The sequence below is a fragment of the Tachyglossus aculeatus genome, chromosome 15 (genome assembly GCF_015852505.1).
Source record: "Tachyglossus aculeatus isolate mTacAcu1 chromosome 15, mTacAcu1.pri, whole genome shotgun sequence".
NCBI classification, from domain to species: domain Eukaryota; kingdom Metazoa; phylum Chordata; class Mammalia; order Monotremata; family Tachyglossidae; genus Tachyglossus; species Tachyglossus aculeatus.
This window is the reverse complement of record NC_052080.1, coordinates 7,522,116-7,539,147: the sequence shown is the minus strand read 5'-3', so window position 1 is coordinate 7,539,147 and position 17,032 is coordinate 7,522,116. Positions and strand designations below refer to the sequence as shown.

Genomic DNA, 17,032 nt, shown 5'->3' with positions numbered 1-17,032 from the left:
CTTCATTATCTTGACTCTCCCTCAGTGATTACAACAGGGCTTGACACAGTCAGCGCTTAACAAATGCCATTATTATTACTTATTGGACACTTAACTTCTCTGTGCCTCAGTTCCCTCGTGTAAAATGGGGATTAGGACTGTGAGCCCCACGTGGGACAACCTGATTACCTTGTATCTACCCCAGCGATTAGAACAGAGCTTGGCACGTAGTAAGCGCTTAATACCATCATTATTATTATTATTACTATTACTGTGTGCAGGGCACTGTACTCCACCCCCACCCCCTTCTAGACTGTGAGCCCGCTGTGGGCAGAGATTGTCTCTGTTGCTGAACTGTACTTCCCAAGAGCTTAGTACAGTGCTCTGCACACAGAAAGCACTCAATATGATTGAATGAATATTGAGTGCTTGGAAAAGTACAACAATACAGTAGGAAAGTACAACAGAGCAGTAGAGACAATCTCTGCCCACAACGGGCTCCCAATCTAGAGGGCGGGTGGGGACTGACATCACTGCGAGTAATTAGACATGAATAATAATAAATAATGATAATAATGATGGTATTTGTTAAGCGCTTATGTGCGAACCCCTGTTCTAAGCACTGTGGGGGATACAAGGTCATGAGGTTGTCCCACGTGGGGCTCACACTCTTAATCCCCATTTTACAAATGAGTTAACAAGCACAGAGAATAATAATAGTAATAATAATAATAATGGTATTTTTTAAGTGTTTACTATGTACCTAGCACTGTTCTAAGTGCTGGGGGAGATACAAGGTAATCAGGTTGTCCCACGTGGGGCTCACAGTCTTAACCTCCATTTTAGAGATGAGGTAACAGGCACAGAGAATAATTAATAATAATAATAATAATGGTATTTGTTAAGCGCTACGTACCTAGTGCTGTTCTAAGCGCTGGGGGGAAATACAAGGTAATCAGGCTGTCCCACGTGGGACTCACAGTCTTCATCCCATTTTACAGGTGAGGTAACTGGCCCAGAGAAAGCGAATAATAATAATAATAATAATGGCACTCGTTAACCACTTACTATGGGCCAAGCACTGTTCTAAACCCTGCAGGGGGGGGGGGGGATACAAAGTAATCAGTTTGCCTCACGTGGGGCTCACAGTCTTAATCCCCATTTTACAGCTGAGGTCACTGAGGCCCAGCTAAGTTTAGTGACTTGCCCAAAAGTCACACAGCTGACACATAATATAATAATTATAATTATCGTATTTGTTAAGTGCTTACTATGTGCCAAGCACTGTTCTAAGCACTGGGGGGGGGGGGGGAAATAAAGGGTAATCAGGTTGTCCCACATGAGGCTCAAAGTTTTAATCATTTTACACTTTAATCATTTTACAGATGCGGGAACTGAGGCACAGAGAAGTGAAGTTATTTGTCCAAAAGTCACATTGCTGACACATAATATAATGATAATTATCGTATTTAAGCGTTTACTATGTGCCAAGCACTGTTCTAAGCACTGGGGGGCGGATAAAGGGTAATCAGGTTGTCCCACGTGAGGCTCACAGTTTTAATCCCCATTTTACAGATGAGGTAACTGAGGCTCAGAAAATAATACGAATAATAATAACGATGGCATTTAAGCACTTACTATGTGCCAAGCACTGTTCTAAGCGCTGTGGGGGATACAAGGTGGTCAGGTTGCCCCACGTGGGGCTCAGTCTTAATCCCCATTTTACGGATGAGCTACCTGAGGCTCAAACAATAATAATAATAATAACGACAGCATTTGTTAAGCACTTACTGTGTTCCAGGCACTATTCTAAGTGCTGAAGAGAAGTAATAATGATAGTAACGACGGCATTTGGTAAGGGCTTACTGTGTTCCAAGCACTGTTCTAAACAATGAAGAGAAGGTGATAATAATAAGAAGCAGCAACATGGCTCAATGGAAAGAACACGGGGCTTTGGAGTCAGAGGTCACGGGTTCGAATCCCAACTCCACCACATGTCTACTGTGTGACCTCGGGCAAGTCACTTAACCTCTCTGAGCCTCAGTTACCTCATCTGTAAAATGGGGATTAAGACTGTGAGCCCCACGTGGGACAACTTAATCACCTTGTATCCCCCCAGCGCTTAGAACAGTGCTCTGCACATAGTAAGCGCTTAACAAATGCCATTATTATTATTATTAAGCTCTTACTATGTTCCAAGCACTGTTCTAAGCGCTGAAGAGAAGATAATAATAATAGTAACGACGGCATTTGTTAAGTGTTTACTGTGTTCCAAGCACTGTTCTAAGCAATGAAGAGAAGATAATAATAATAATAATAATAACGATGGCATTTGTTAAGCGCTTACTGTGTTCCAAGCACCGTTCTAAGTGCTGAAGAGAAGATAATAGATAACTAAGATAGATAATAGATTATAGATAGATAGATAATAAGATAGATAATAAGATAACTTTTAGACTGTGAGCCCACTGTTGGGTAGGGACTATCTCTATATGTTGCCAATTTGTACTTCCCAAGCGCTTAGTACAGTGCTCTGCACATAGTAAGCGCTCAATAAATACGATTGATGATGATGATAATAATAATAACAACGACGGCATTTAAGTGCTTACTGTGCTCCAAGCACTGTTCTAAGCGTTGAAGAGAAGATAATAGTAACGACAGCATTTAAGCGCTTACTGTGTTCCAAGCACTGTTCTAAGCAATGAAGAGAAGATAATAATAATAATAATAATAATAACGACGGCATTTGTTAAGCGCTTACTGTGCTCCAAGCACTGTTCTAAGCAATGAAGAGAAGATAATAATAATAATAATGATGACGGCACTTGTTAAGCGCTTACTGTGCTCCAAGCACTGTTCTAAGCGCTTTAGAGAAGATAATAATAGTAACGACGGCATTTGTTAAGCGCTTACTATGTTCCAAGCACTGTTCTAAGCGCTGAATCAATCAATCGTATTTATTGAGCGCTTACTGAGCTTATTGAGCAATAAATACGATTGATTGATTGCAGAGCACTGTACTAAGCGCTTGGGAAGTCCAAGTTGGCAACATATAGAGACGGTCCCTACCCAACAGTGGGCCCACGGTCTAGAAGGGGGGAGACAGACAACAAAACCAAACCTACTAATAAAATAAATGGTAACGACGGCATCTGTTAATCAATCAATCGCATTTATTGAGCGCTTACTGTGTGCAGAGCACTGGACTAAGCGCTTGGCAAGTCCAAGTTGGTAACATAGAGAGACAGTCCCTACCCAACAGTGGGCCCACGGTCTAGAAGGGGGAGACAGACAACAAAACCAAACCTACTAACAAAATAAATGGTAACGACGGCATCTGTTAATCAATCAATCGCATTTATTGAGCGCTTACTGTGCGCAGAGCACTGTACTAAGCGGCGCTTAGTGGGCTCCAAGCGCTGTTCTAAGCGCTAAAGAGCAGTTAAGTGACGTGCACAATCAATCAATCGTCTTTATTGAGCGCTTACTGTGTGCAGAGCACTGTTCTAAGCGCTAAAGAGCAGTTAAGTGACGTGCACAATCAATCAATGGTATTTATTGAGCGCTTACTGTGTGCAGAACACTGTTCTAAGCGCTAAAGAGCAGTTAAGTGACGTGCACAATCAATCAATGGTATTTATTGGGCGCTTACTGTGTGCAGAGCACTGTGCTAAGCGCTAAAGAGCAGTTAAGTGACGTGCACAATCAATCAATGGTATTTATTGAGCGCTTCCTGTGTGCAGAGCACTGTACTAAGCGCTTGGGAAGGACAAGTTGGCAACATCTAGAGACGGTCCCTACCCAACCGTGGGGTCCCCCGGGGTCCCTGCGCTGCCGACTTGTCCTTCCCAGGCGCTCAGTCCAGCGCTGTGCACGCGAGAAGCGGTCCAGGAAGACGACGGGATGAATGAGGGAGGGGGGCGGGATTCGAACCCAGGACCTGCGACTGGCCAGCCCGGGTTCCTAATAGAAATCGAGTAGAATTAAAGCCCACGGCCGGTGTGGGAGGAGGAGGGGTGGGGGGTCGGAGAGGGGCTTACCCATGGCTCAGGGGGCCGGGACAGGCTTCGGCTGGGCTCGGGTGGGCTTCGGGGGGGCTCGGCCGGGCTTCGGGGGGGCTCCGGGGGGGCTCCGGGGGGGCTCCGGGGGGGCTCGGGCCGCTCCGTCCGGCGGCTGGGGCGGAGGGGCGCGGGCGCACGTGTCGCCCGGGGTGGGCGGGAAGCCGGAGTAAGAGCCGTGGCCAGGGGAGGGGGCGTGGCTAGAGCGGGGGGCGTGGCCTGAAAGGGGGCGTGGCCTGAGCCGCGGGAGGGCGGGTGGGTCGGGGCGTGGTCTGGAACGGGGGCGTGGACTGTGATTGGGCGCGGCCAGGGCGGGGGCGTGGCCAGCGCCGGAGTCGGGGCGTGGCCAAGGGGGGCGTGGCCCAAGGCGCTGTCTGGGGCGTGGCCCGAGAATGGGGCGCGAACAGCGCAGGGGGCGTGGTCCTTTCGTAAGGGGCGTGGCTTGGCGCGTGAACTGAAACGGGGCGTGGCCAGATGAGAGGGCGGGGACCCAGGGTCGGGGCGTGGACTGGGACGGGGCGTGGCCTGAGGGGGCGTGGCCTAACACGCGGGTGGGGCTGGGGAGGGGCGTGGCCTGGAGCGGGGGCGCGGTCCGAGAGTGGGGTGGGGGTAGAGCGGGGGGCGTGGTCCATCTAGAGGGGCGTGGCCGGAAGCGGGGCGTAGCCGGAGATGGGGGCGTGGCCAGAGGAGAGGGAGGGGAGGCGGAGTCGGGGCGTGGCCTAGAACGGGGGCGTTGCGAAGGGGCGTGGCCTAACTCGCGGGCGGGAGCCGGACTCGGGGGCGTGGCCTGGTGCGGGGCCGTGGTCCGAGATTGGGGTGTGGCCGGAGCAGGGGGCGTGGTCTGTTCAGAGGGGCGTGGCCGGAAACAGGGCGTGACCAGAGATGGGGGCGTGGCCAGAGTAGAGGGTGGGGACCCGGAGTCGGGGCGTGGCCTGGAACGGGGGCGTGGCAATGGGGCGTGGCCTATCACGCGGGCGGGAGCCGGAGTCGGGGGAGTGGCCTGGAACGGGGGCGTGGCCCGAGGTTTGGGCGTGGGGAGCGCGGGGGGCGTGGTCTGTCTGAGGGGGCGTGGCCGGGAATGGGGTGCGGCCGGCGACGGGGCGTGGCCAGAGGAGCGGGCGGGGACACAGAGTCGGGGCGTGGCCCGGAACGGGGGCGTGGCCTACGGCACGGGCGGGAAGCCGGCGTCGGGGCGTGGCCTGAAGCGGGGCGTGGTCAGAGCGGGGCGTGGCCTGTGGTGGGGGGGTGGCCCGAGGAGCGGGCGGGAAGCCGGAGCCGGCGCGCGGAGGCTGGAGCGCTCGCACCGCCCCCCGCGCCTCGCCCGTTGGGGGTGGGGGCTCGATGACGTCACCGCCCCCACCGCCCCCTGGCGGCTGAGGAGAGGGCGGCCCGTCAGGCCCGTGGAGAGCGTGAGGGGCGCTCAGTATAGTGTCCCCCCCCCCCCCGCCCCCGTGCCCCCAGCCCGGCCGGCTTTGCTCTACAAACCTTTAGGAGCCCCGTGGAAAGAGCCCGGGCTTTGGAGTCAGAGGTCGTGGGTTCAAATCCCGCTCGGCTCCGCCAATTGTCAGCTGGGTGACTTTGGGCCACTCACTTCGCTTCTCTGGGCCTCAGTTACCTCAGAAAATGTTACCTCAGTTACCTCAGAAAATGGGGATTAAGACTGTGTGCCCCATGTAGGACAACCTGATCACCTGGTAACCTTCCCAGCGCTTACAACAGTGCTTTGCACATAGTAAGTGCTTAATAAATGCCATCATTATTATTATTATTATTATTATTATTATTATTATTATTATTATTATTACACCCTTCAGTGGCCTCGCCCGCCGATGCCAGGGAGCCCTGTGGCCTCCTGAAGCAGCGAGGCGCCATGGAAAGAGCCCGGTCATGGGTTCTAATTCCGACTCCGCCACTTGTCTGCTGGGTGACCTTGAGCAAGTCACTTCACTTCTCTGGGCCTCAGTTACTTCAGCTGTTAAACGGGGATGAAGGCTGCGAGCCCCTAGTGGGACAACCTGATCACCTTGTAACCCCCTCAGCGCTTAGAACAGTGCTTTGCACATAGTAAGTGTTTAATAAATGCCATTATTATTATTATTATTATTATTATTATTATTGCACCCTTCAGTGGCCTCGCCCGCCGATGCCAGGGAGCCCTGTGGCCTCCTGAAGCAGCGAGGCGCCATGGAAAGAGCCCGGTCATGGGTTCTAATTCCGACTCCGCCACTTGTCTGCTGGGTGACCTTGAGCAAGTCACTTCACTTCTCTGGGCCTCAGGTACCTCAGCTGTTAAATGGGGATGAAGGCTGCGAGCCCCTAGTGGGACAACCTGATCACCTTGTAACCCCCTCAGCACTTAGAACAGTGCTTTGCACATAGTAAGTGTTTAATAAATGCCATTATTATTATTATTGTTATTATTACACCCTTCGGTGGCCTCGCCCGCCGATGCCAGGGTTGCACTGTGGCCTCCTGAAGCAGCGAGGCTCCATGGAAAGAGCCCGGTCATGGGTTCTAATTCCGACTCCGCCACTTGTCTGCTGGGTGACCTTGAGCAAGTCACTTCACTTCTCTGGGCCTCAGGTACCTCAGCTGTTAAATGGGGATGAAGGCTGCAAGCCCCTAGTGGGACAACCTGATCACCTTGTAACCCCCTCAGCGCTTAGAACAGTGCTTTGCACATAGTAAGTGTTTAATAAATGCCATTATTATTATTATTATTATTATTATTATTATTGCACCCTTCAGTGGCCTCGCCCGCCGATGCCAGGGAGCACTGTGGCCTCCTGAAGCAACGAGGCTCCATGGGAAGAGCCCGGTCATGGGTTCTAATTCCGACTCCGCCACTTGTCTGCTGGGTGACCTTGAGCAAGTCACTTCACTTCTCTGGGCCTCAGTTACCTCAGCTGTTAAATGGGGATGAAGCATGCGAGCCCCTAGTGGGACAACCTGATCACCTTGTAACCCCCTCAGCGCTTAGAACACTGCTTTGCACATAGTAAGTGTTTAATAAATGCCATTATTATTATTATTATTATTATTATTATTATTATTATTATTATTGCACCCTTCAGTGGCCTCGCCTGCCAATGCCAGGGAGCACTGTGGCCTCCTGAAGCAGCGAGGCTCCATGGAAAGAGCCCGGTCATGGGTTCTAATTCTGACTCCGCAACTTGTCTGCTGGGTGACCTTGAGCAAGTCACTTCACTTCTCTGGGCCTCAGGTACCTCAGCTGTTAAATGGGGATGAAGGCTGCGAGCCCCTAGTGGGACAACCTGATCACCTTGTACCCCCCCAGCGCTTAGAACAGTGCTTGACACATAGTAAGCGCTTAACAAATACCATTATAATCACTGTTACTGGACTCCTCCAGTAATAATAATAATTCATTCATTCAATCGTATGTATTGAGCGCTTACTGTGTGCAGAGCACTGTACTAAGCGCTTGGGAAGTACAAGTTGGCAACACATAGAGACGGTCCCTACCCAACAACTGGCTCACGGTCTAGAAGGGGGACAGACAATAAAACAAAACATGTAGACAGGTGTCAAAATAATAATAATGGCATTTGTTAAGCGCTTACTATGTGCAAAGCACAGTTCTAAGAGCTGGGCGGGGGTACAAGGTGATCAGGTTGTCCCACTTGGGGCTCACAGTCTTCATCCCCATTTTACAGATGCGGGAACTGAGGCTCAGAGAAGTGAAGTGTACTTCCCAAGCGCTTAGTACAGTGCTCTGCACACAGTAAGCGCTCAATAAATACGATTGAATGAATGAATGAATGAACTTGCCCAAAGTCACACAGCTGTCAAGTGGCGGATCCGGGATTCTTTGGAGTCAGAGGTCATGGGTTCAAATCCTGGATCTGCCAATTGTCAGCTGTGTGACTTTGGGCAAGTCACTTCACTTCTCTGGGCCTCAGTTACCTCATCTGTAAAATGGGGATTAAGACTGTGAGGCCCCCGTGGGACAACCTGATCACCTTGTAACCTCCCCACGCTTGGAACAGTGCTTTGCACATAGTAAGCACTTAATAAATTCCATCATTATGATTATTAACCCATGGACCTCTGACTCCGCAGCCTCTTTCCACTGAGCCATGGTCCGCAGGGAGTCAGGAGTCCTGGGTTCCCATCCCGTGCCTGCCGTGTGATTCTAGGTAAGTCACTTAATTCCGCCGGGCCTCGGTTTCCCCATCTGGAAAATGAGGGCGAAGTATTGGTTATCCCTCAGTTAGACTGTGAGTCCCTTGACAAATACCGTTATTATTATTATTATTATTGTGGAAAGGGACTGTGTCTGATCTGATTAGTGCGCTTGGCACATAGTAAGTGAGTAACACATGCCACTATGAGAATTATTATCTTATTACCAAATGAATGATGAAACTGCTACCCTTCTTGGGCACTCCTTTCCTCCTATGTCCATTGGGTTCTCTAATGGAACACCTCCAGCGGCGTTAATAGCTCCATTCACTCATTTATCCATCATATTTATTGAGCACTCACTGTGTGCAAAGCACTGGATTAAGTGAAGAGCAGCATGGCATGGTGGATAGAGCACGCGCCTGAAAGTCAGAATCCCGGTTCTGCCACTCGTCCGCTCTATGACCTTCGTTCATTCATCAGTAGCATTTGATGAGCGCTTACTGTCTGCAGAGCACTGTACCAAGCGCTTGGAAAGTACAATTTGGCAACAGACCTTGGGCAAGTCACTTCACTTCTCAACGTCTCAGTTACCTCATCTCTAAAATGGGGATTGAGACTGTGAGCTTCACGTGGGACAGGGACTGTGCCCAACCGGATTTGCTTGTGTCCACCCCAGCGCTTAGTACAGTGCCTGGTACATAGTAAGTGCTTAACAAATACCATAATTGATAATTATTATTGGGAGAGTACAGTATACAATAAACAGACACATTCCCAGCCTACAGTGAGCTTACATTCTAGAGCCAGGGTACAGGCAGTAATATAAATAAATAAATAAATTACAGGTACATACATAGGAACATAAGCTCAATTTACTAGACACCGACAAAGGGACGGACAAAATGCTCTGTGAGCAGCCACTGGTCCTTACCTACTATTCCCAGTCTGCTGTGAACCTAGCAGAACCAAATTCCAGTTACATCAGGGCTCGCATCAAGGCTCACACCTCCTCCTGCCTTCAGCACATCCCCACCTGGATGTCCTCCCTCCACCTGAAACTCATCACGTCCAAGACTGAGCTGCTTATCTTCCCTCCCCAACCCCGTCCTCTCACTGTGGACAACACTACCATCCTTCCCGTCTCACAAGCCCATCTCATCCTTGACTCCGGTCTCTCATTCACCCCACACATCCAATCCCGTCGCCAAAACCTGCCAGTCTCACCTTCAAAATATCTCCAAGATCCGCCCTTTCCTCTCCGTCCAAACCGCTACTAAGTTACTAAAATCGCTCATCCTATCCCGACTGCATTACTGATCTCCCAACCTCCTGTCTCTCCCCACTAGTCTATACTTCACCCCGCTGCCCGGTTTATCTTTCTACAGAAACGTTCTGGGCATGTCACCCCCCTGCCCAATAATCTACATCAACCTCTGTATCCAGCAAAAACTCCTCACTATTGGCTTCAGAGCTCTCCATCACCTCGCTCCCTCCTACCTCACCTGCCTTCTCTCCTTCTCCAGCCCACCCCACACACTCCGCTCCTCTGCCACTCACCTCCTCACTGTGCCTCGTTCTCGCCTGTCCCGCCGTCGACCCCCGGCCCATGTCCTACCTCTGTCCTGGAATGCCCTCCCTCCTCAAATCCACCAAACTAGCACACTTCCCCCCTTCAAAGCCTTATTGAAAGCTCACCTCTTCCAGGAGGCCTTCCCAGACTAAGCCCCTTTTTCCTCTGCTCCCCCTCCCCATCTCCCTGACTTCACTCCCTTTGCTCTAACCCCCTCCCCGCCCCACAACACTTGTGTATATATGTACATAATTATAATTCTACTTATTTTTATTAATGATATGTGTATATCTATAATTCTATTTATAATGATGCTACTGATGCCTGTTTACTTGTTTTGATATCTGTCTCTCCCCTTCTAGACAGTGAACCCATTGTGGGCAGGGATTGTCTCTACTGTTGCTGAATTGTACTTTCCAAGCGCTTAATACAGTGCTCTGCACACAGTAAGCGCTCAATAAATACGACTGAATGAATGAATCAAGGGCCTAGAAGGGAATTCTTGGTTTACCCTTCATTTCATTGGAGGAATGAAGTTAGCTTTAGGCTTCTGGTTTACCTGCTCTCACCCCACCCTGGATTCAGGCACCTCCTTTTTTGGGTTCCTACCCCATTGTCAACTGCTGGGGATCCCAGGTTTTGTGTTGCAGTTTGGTGTATGTGTTACATGACTGGGTGTTATATAAACAGTGACAATGGAATAGGGAAATTTAGAGGTGTATTTCCCCATCCACATTTTAAAGTGATAAAAAAAAGGCGGCTTTAGAGTGGAAAGAAGGGGGTTAGAAAAGAAAGCGCTGAACTGTATTGGATTAGGAAAGATTTCAGCAGAAGAAGAATGAGACAAAAGCCAATATTTTGATTAACAGAATGGAGACGTTTGGACTCTGTGGTTGAATATACATCTTATTTAAACGAGTCCCATGGGAACAGCTGTTACATCCTGGACCGTTTTTTTTCTCTTTTTGACTTTCCTTTTCCTCAGATAACAATTGAAAATTAGAGCAAGAGAACTGAACCCTAGGTTTCTTCCTTCTTTAAAGGGGCATTACTATGGAACTGTGCAGGAAACTGATTATTGTGAAGCAGCGTGGCCTAGTGGAAAGACCGCTGGTCTGGGAATCAGGGAGACTTGGGTTCTAATCCCAGCTCTTCCACTTTCCTGCTCTGTGACCTTGGGCTAGTCACTTAACTTCACAATTTCCTCGTCCGTAAAATGGGAAACCAATACTTGTTGATGATGATGATGGCATTTATTAAGCGCTTACTCGGTGCAAAGCCCTGTTCTAAGCGCTGGGGAGGTTACAAGGTGATCAGGTTGTTCCACGGGGGGCTCAAAGTCTTCATCCCCATTTTACAGATGAGGGAACTGAGGCACAGAGAAGTTAAGTGACTTGCCCAAAGTCACACAGCTAACAAGTAGCGGCGCTGGGATTTGAACCCATGACTGTCCTCCTATTGTTCTCACTCCTATTTAGATTGGGAGCCCCACAAGAACAGGGACTTTTTCTCATTTGTTTGCACTGTATCTACTCTTCCATTTAATACAGTTTTTGGCACATAGTCAGCGATTAGCAAATACCATAATAATTATTTTCATTAGTGAATGTTCTTGAAAGATATAGGATGATGGAGGGGCAAAAATGGACACTGTCTTGCAGCAGGGTTTCTGTATGTGATGAAGGAAATTGAGCTCTTTTACATACTGTTTTTGGAAGGAAGTTGTTTGGTTTCTTCTTCATCCTGTGAGAGTGGTGGTAACATAATAGAAGGGAAAGTTCACTGTGCAACCAGTTTTCACCAAAACGGTATTTTGCAGAGAAGCATGGGAACCCAACAAGGGGCTTATTTGCACTGGGGACTATGGGTCACTTTTCAGTCACACACACACTCCTAGTTGAGTTTCACCATCAGATGTCTTTTTCAAACGTATATATACATTGTTTCATTGAATATATGCTAGCCCTCTTCCTGCGTCAAAATGAAAAAATACACCGTTTTGGACACTTTCCATATCATTTCCTAGAAATCTTGAATTATTTTTCACTCATGAGACGAATGGGCAACAGCTGTCCAAATATTGAAGCTATTCAACCCACAACGGGGTTTCAAAGTAAGGGTACTCTGAAATCTGTTGAAAGAGAGGAGCTAGCAGAACCAAGCTCAGACTTTTTATAGTCTCAGCATGGAATTGGAGAGAAGAAAAGGACGGTTTAGTATTTTTTTTTTCCCAAGGTGGAAATATTTACATTGAATTTCCAAATGCATTACCTTTTCAGAGGAGACCAAAGATGGGAAATGGAGAAGCACAATGCCACGTGCTGAAATATCGTCTGAACAAGCCAAACTTCCCAAGCAGTCAGTACAATGTTCTGCACACAGTTGGTTAATATTCAAGAAATCATGGCCTCCTCTCTCCCTTGAAATAATAATAATAATAATGGCATTTATTAAGCGCTTACTATGTGCAAAGCACTGTTTTAAGCGCTGTTGTTGATCTGGCCACATTAACCTTCTTCTCTCTCAGCTGCATCTGCAACAGGCATCTGGAAAGGTACTTCTTCCCCGATGCCAGGGAGCAGAAGAAAGGATCAAACTTTGGGTTTGGCCGCAAGGTGCATCTGAGGTGGCAGGGATGCGGACGTCAGCTGCTGTGAGCAGCCACCTCTTCTCCACCAAAGATGCCATGTAAACTCCTTAAGGGCAGGGACCTTGTCTACCAAGTGCTTAGTAAAGTGTCCTGCACACAAGAAGTGCTCAGTAAATACCATTGATTGATTAATGGATGCCTGGGAGTCACAGGCCTGGATGTCAGAGGTCCTCAGTTCTAATTCTGGTTCTGCCTCTTGTCTGCTGGGTGACCTTGAGCAAGGGACTTAACTTTTCTGTGCCTCAGTTTCCTCACCTCAGAAATAGGGATTCGATACCTTTTTTATGGTATTTAAGTACTTGTATGTCAGGTATTTTACTAAGCACTGGGGTTAATCATCAGGTTGGATACAGTCTCTGTCCCACAAAGGGACCTGCGGCTCCCAGTCTTAATCCCCATTTTACAGATGAGGTACCTGAAGTACAGAGAGGTTAAGTGATTTACCCAAGGCCACACAGCAAACACGTGGTGGAACTGGGACTAGAATGCAGGTCCTCTGACTTTCAAGGCCATGCTCTTTCCACTAACCCTCACTGTTCTCCCTTCTACCTAGACTGTGAGCCCTCTGGGGCACAGGGACTGTGTCCAACCTGATTAATTTGTATCTACCCCAGCGCTTAAAACACTGCTTGATACCTAATGAGTGCTTAACAGATACCAGTAGTAATAGTAAGGGACCGTGTCAGACCTGATTATCTTGTGCCTAACCCACTGCTTAAAACAGTGCTCGGCACATACTTAGCGCTTAACAAAAGCCACAATTATTAATAATAATAATGGGGTTTTTTAAGTGCTTACTGTGTGCAAAGCACTGTTCTAAACGCTCGGGGGGATACAAGGTGATCAGGTTGTCCCACATGGGGCTCACAGTCTTAATCCCCGTTTTTCAGGTGAGGGAACTGAAGTGACTTGCCCAAAGTCACACAGCTGACAAGTGGCGAGCCAGGATTTGAACCCATGACCTCTGATTCCAAAGGCTGTGCTCTTTCCACTCAGCCATGCTGCTGTTATTCCTCCACCCCTGTCAGTGGGGGAAGGGGCATATATAGATATAGGGGCCAGGCTTTTCCGCTCCCATCAGTTTGCATCTACAGTCCTCCAGCTAAGCATGCAGGGAGGAAGAAGAGGGGGCTTAATCAGGGCCATGGATTTGGCACAAGAATGCCTTCACAGGGTTCGTTCCTTTATCTATTTATTCCTTAATCTATTTATATGTACCTATCAAAAAGCCCGACAAAGAAATGTCAGACTTGAGTGTATCACTTTTCTTCAGGATCGGGCTGATTCCTTGAAAGTGGATAAGGGGGACGCTCCTGCAGTGATGCCTCTTTCTGACTTCCTTTGAGCCTGATGTGATTTATTATCACACCTGAACCTTGGCCCTCTTACTACCGGTTTTAAATCGCTTAAACACATCTCAGGAGGATTCCTGAAAGTGACACCGTGTCTTAGGCCTCGCCGCCTGCCAGAGCCCACCGCAGTACTTAATTATAATAATTGTGGTCATTTGTTAAGCACTTACTGTGTACCAGGCACTGTACTCAGCGCTAGGATGGATACAGGCAAATTGGGTTGGACACAGTCCCGGTCCTACAAGGGCCTCACAGTCTCAGGCCCCATTTTACAGATGAGGTAACTGAGGCACAGAGAAGTGAAGCGAATTGCCGGAGGCCACACAGCAGACAAGTGGCCGCGCCGGGATTGGAACCCATGACCTTCTGACTCCAAGGCCCGGGCTCTAGCCACTAGGCCATGAGATACTTGTCAGGGTGCCAGCCCGTACCGGGTGGTACTGGCCCTGGCAGTTAACCGATCGTATTTGAGTGCTTATTGTGTGCAGAGCACTGTACTAAGCACTTGGGAGAGTTCAGTAAGGAAAAGTTGGTAGACTGAACTCTCAGGGCCAACTCCTCTCTACTAGAAGTGACTTTCCAGCCATGTCCATGGAGTGGCCACATAGTGTAGTGGAAAGACCACTGAAGGGGGAGTGATGAGACCTGTGATCTAGGGCCAGTTATGCCACTGGCCTACTTTGACCTTGGCCAAGTCATTTAACCTCTCTGGACCTCAGTTTTTTCAACTGTAAAATGGGACTAAGATAAATAAGAAGTCCCATGTGGGACAGGAGACTATGTCCAATCAGACAGCCTTGTTATCTACCCCAGTAGTGAACCCATAGTGAGCACTTAAATGCCATAATGTATTATTTGTGGGCACTTGGCCTATAGGGTCCTGGGAAGTTGAAAAGGCAGGGCTGGACAACTATGGCAGCCTGCTATGCCTCCATGACTGTGGTAGTAAACCTTCAGTTTTGCCCCTTCTAATTTGAGGAAGGCTGGTCCAATGGGAAGAACGTGGATCCACAAATCAAGAGACCTGGGCTGTGATCCCAGCTCTGCCCCTGTCCGGCTGTGTGACCCTGTGCAAGTCATTTAACCTCTCTGGTCCCAGGTACCCCTTCTGTAAAATGGGCATAATGATATCTGCCTCTCCCTATGTCCCAGGATGATCTGAAGATAAAATGAAATGACTTCTGTGAAATCACTTTGGAAAATCAAAGTTCCACTCAAATTAAAGATAAAAATTCAGGTTGGGTTGAGGAGGGATGATGCTTCCTTTAGTTCCCACCAACATTAGGGCCTAAGAGTACAGCATGGGAAGCTCCCTGGCAGAAACCGTATCGGGCAATCAATCAATCGGTGGTATTTAAGTGCTTACTCTGTGCAGAGCACTGTATTGAGGACTTGGGAGAATACAATTGGTAGACACAATCTCTGCCTATAAAGAGTTTGCATGCTAGAGGAGAAGCAATACAGAGGGGAGGGGGAGGAGAAGAGGATGGAAGACGATCTCTTCCCCTCTCCTAAATTCCTTCCTTCCCTAGATGAACTGAACACATGGAGTCTTCTCAGCAGTAGAGTCTTGGGGGTCCAACCCAGCCTTAAGGGGCATTGTACCTCACTGGCCTCAGCCTTTAGTCATTGGAGAGTTGATGAAGAGAGAAGGGAAGGAAACAGTGTGGTCTAGTGGATAGAGTGTCAGAAGACCTTGGGTTCTAAACCCAGCTCTGCCACTTGTCTGCTGTGTGACCTTGGGCAAGTCACCTAACCTTTACCTCATCTGTGAAATGGGGATTAAGACCGTGAGCCCCACGTGGGACATGGACTGTGTCCAGCCTGATTCGCTTGTATCCACCCCAGCACTTAGTGTCTGACACAAAGTAAGCACTTAACAAATGCCATTTGTTCCAGAAAGCAGCATCTGCTAGGACCTTGTGGGAGCCCTTCCTTTCAAGAACTGCTTCTCATGGTCTTTTGTGCAGGGAGTTGAAGCCGATGACCTTTCCGATGTGGGGAACCCACCAGTTCAGCTCAGGAGAAGGCCGAGCTGTGACTGACCTCCCTTGTTGGCATCTCTCTCTTGCTTTCACAGGAGGCTCCTGTGCCCTCTGAGCTCCAGCTGTTACGTACAAAGCTAGACCAGAGTTCCCATCAGAAGCTGAGAATAACTGAACTGGCAGCTCACCCTTGCTTCAAGTGCCTTGGTTAAAAGATTAAAATTGCTTTGCAGATAATTGGCTCAGGTCATTTTTAATCGACAGATAAAATATTCCTTAGCCCTTCACACACTCACCCAGTATCACAGTGATAATGCAAGCATCTTAGAAAAAAACAATACCCTTGAGTGGAAAACCTGTCAGTTTGTCTGCAGAGTGAATAGTAAAACCTCACTGGTTGCTGCAATAAAGAATCCCTTTGTAAAGGAAAGTCCCCTGCCCTCCTGACTCAACATCAGACCCCTGCCCAGCTGAGCCCCCCTAAACAGCTCTCCCTTAGTCTCTCACCCCAAACCCTGCTAACTCGAACAAATGTGAGGATGGGGTGATGGTCAGGACAGCAGCTGATAAATGAAATTTTTTCCCTGCTGCTACCCTACTGCAGCTGCTTTAATAGGCACTTCTGTCGCCGTAGAAACCCCTCAGCAGAGATCTTCAAACAACTGCCAGACCGATGCAAGTTCTCTCCAGTGGTGAAAGGAGGAAGGAAAAACCCTCGCCCTCGTCACCCTCATCCCATAGGAACCTAAATCCAGGGCAAGAAGGAGGTTGATGACTTTGGGATTGGAGAGTCAGTAGGAGCTAAGGATTAACCCTGGTTCCTTCTCTGAATTTCTGGGCTTGATATAAAAAACCTGGTTCAGAACACCAACTTACCACCAGAAGGTAAATAGTGGGCAGATCGACCTTGAAACTATGCTTTTTCATATTATTCCTTGAATGTCACAAGATAATAAAAATCCAGGGCTTTTTTGAAGTCTGAATGTATGCTTCATTACCTTTGACTTTTAAAAATTCAGGTTCAGTTAATTTGTGGTTCAAATGAATTTTAAAAAAAAAACCTCTGAAGGGAATGGCAAACAGCTTTCTATCCTTGAACAGGTCCTGTATCCAGGGACAATTTAAGAGATAAAAATGAATAATAGTTGCTTGAGAACCATCCATCCCAGTTGCATTCTCATCAGGAATGCGTGCACTGTCCCAGTGAAAAAACTGTTAGTTTTAGCTGGGTCTCTGTGATTATTCATTCATTCAATCAGTCGTATTTATTGAGTGCTTACTGTGTG

The 17,032-nt window shown here is 48.5% G+C and overlaps 1 protein-coding gene across 2 annotated transcripts in view; it reads right to left on the bottom strand.

Moving 5' to 3' along the window:
- Positions 1 to 4,084, bottom strand: part of GPM6B (glycoprotein M6B) — a 102,860-nt gene extending 98,776 nt beyond the window's left edge. The window contains exon 1 of one of the 2 annotated variants that reach the window (XM_038757313.1): positions 4,023 to 4,084. In XM_038757313.1, the coding sequence (XP_038613241.1) occupies positions 4,023 to 4,026 (4 nt within the window). In that variant the 5' untranslated portion in view covers positions 4,027 to 4,084. The remainder of the gene's footprint in view (positions 1 to 4,022) is intronic. The other variant, XM_038757310.1, reaches the window with a different exon arrangement.
- Between the last annotated feature and the right edge of the window lie 12,948 nt (positions 4,085 to 17,032).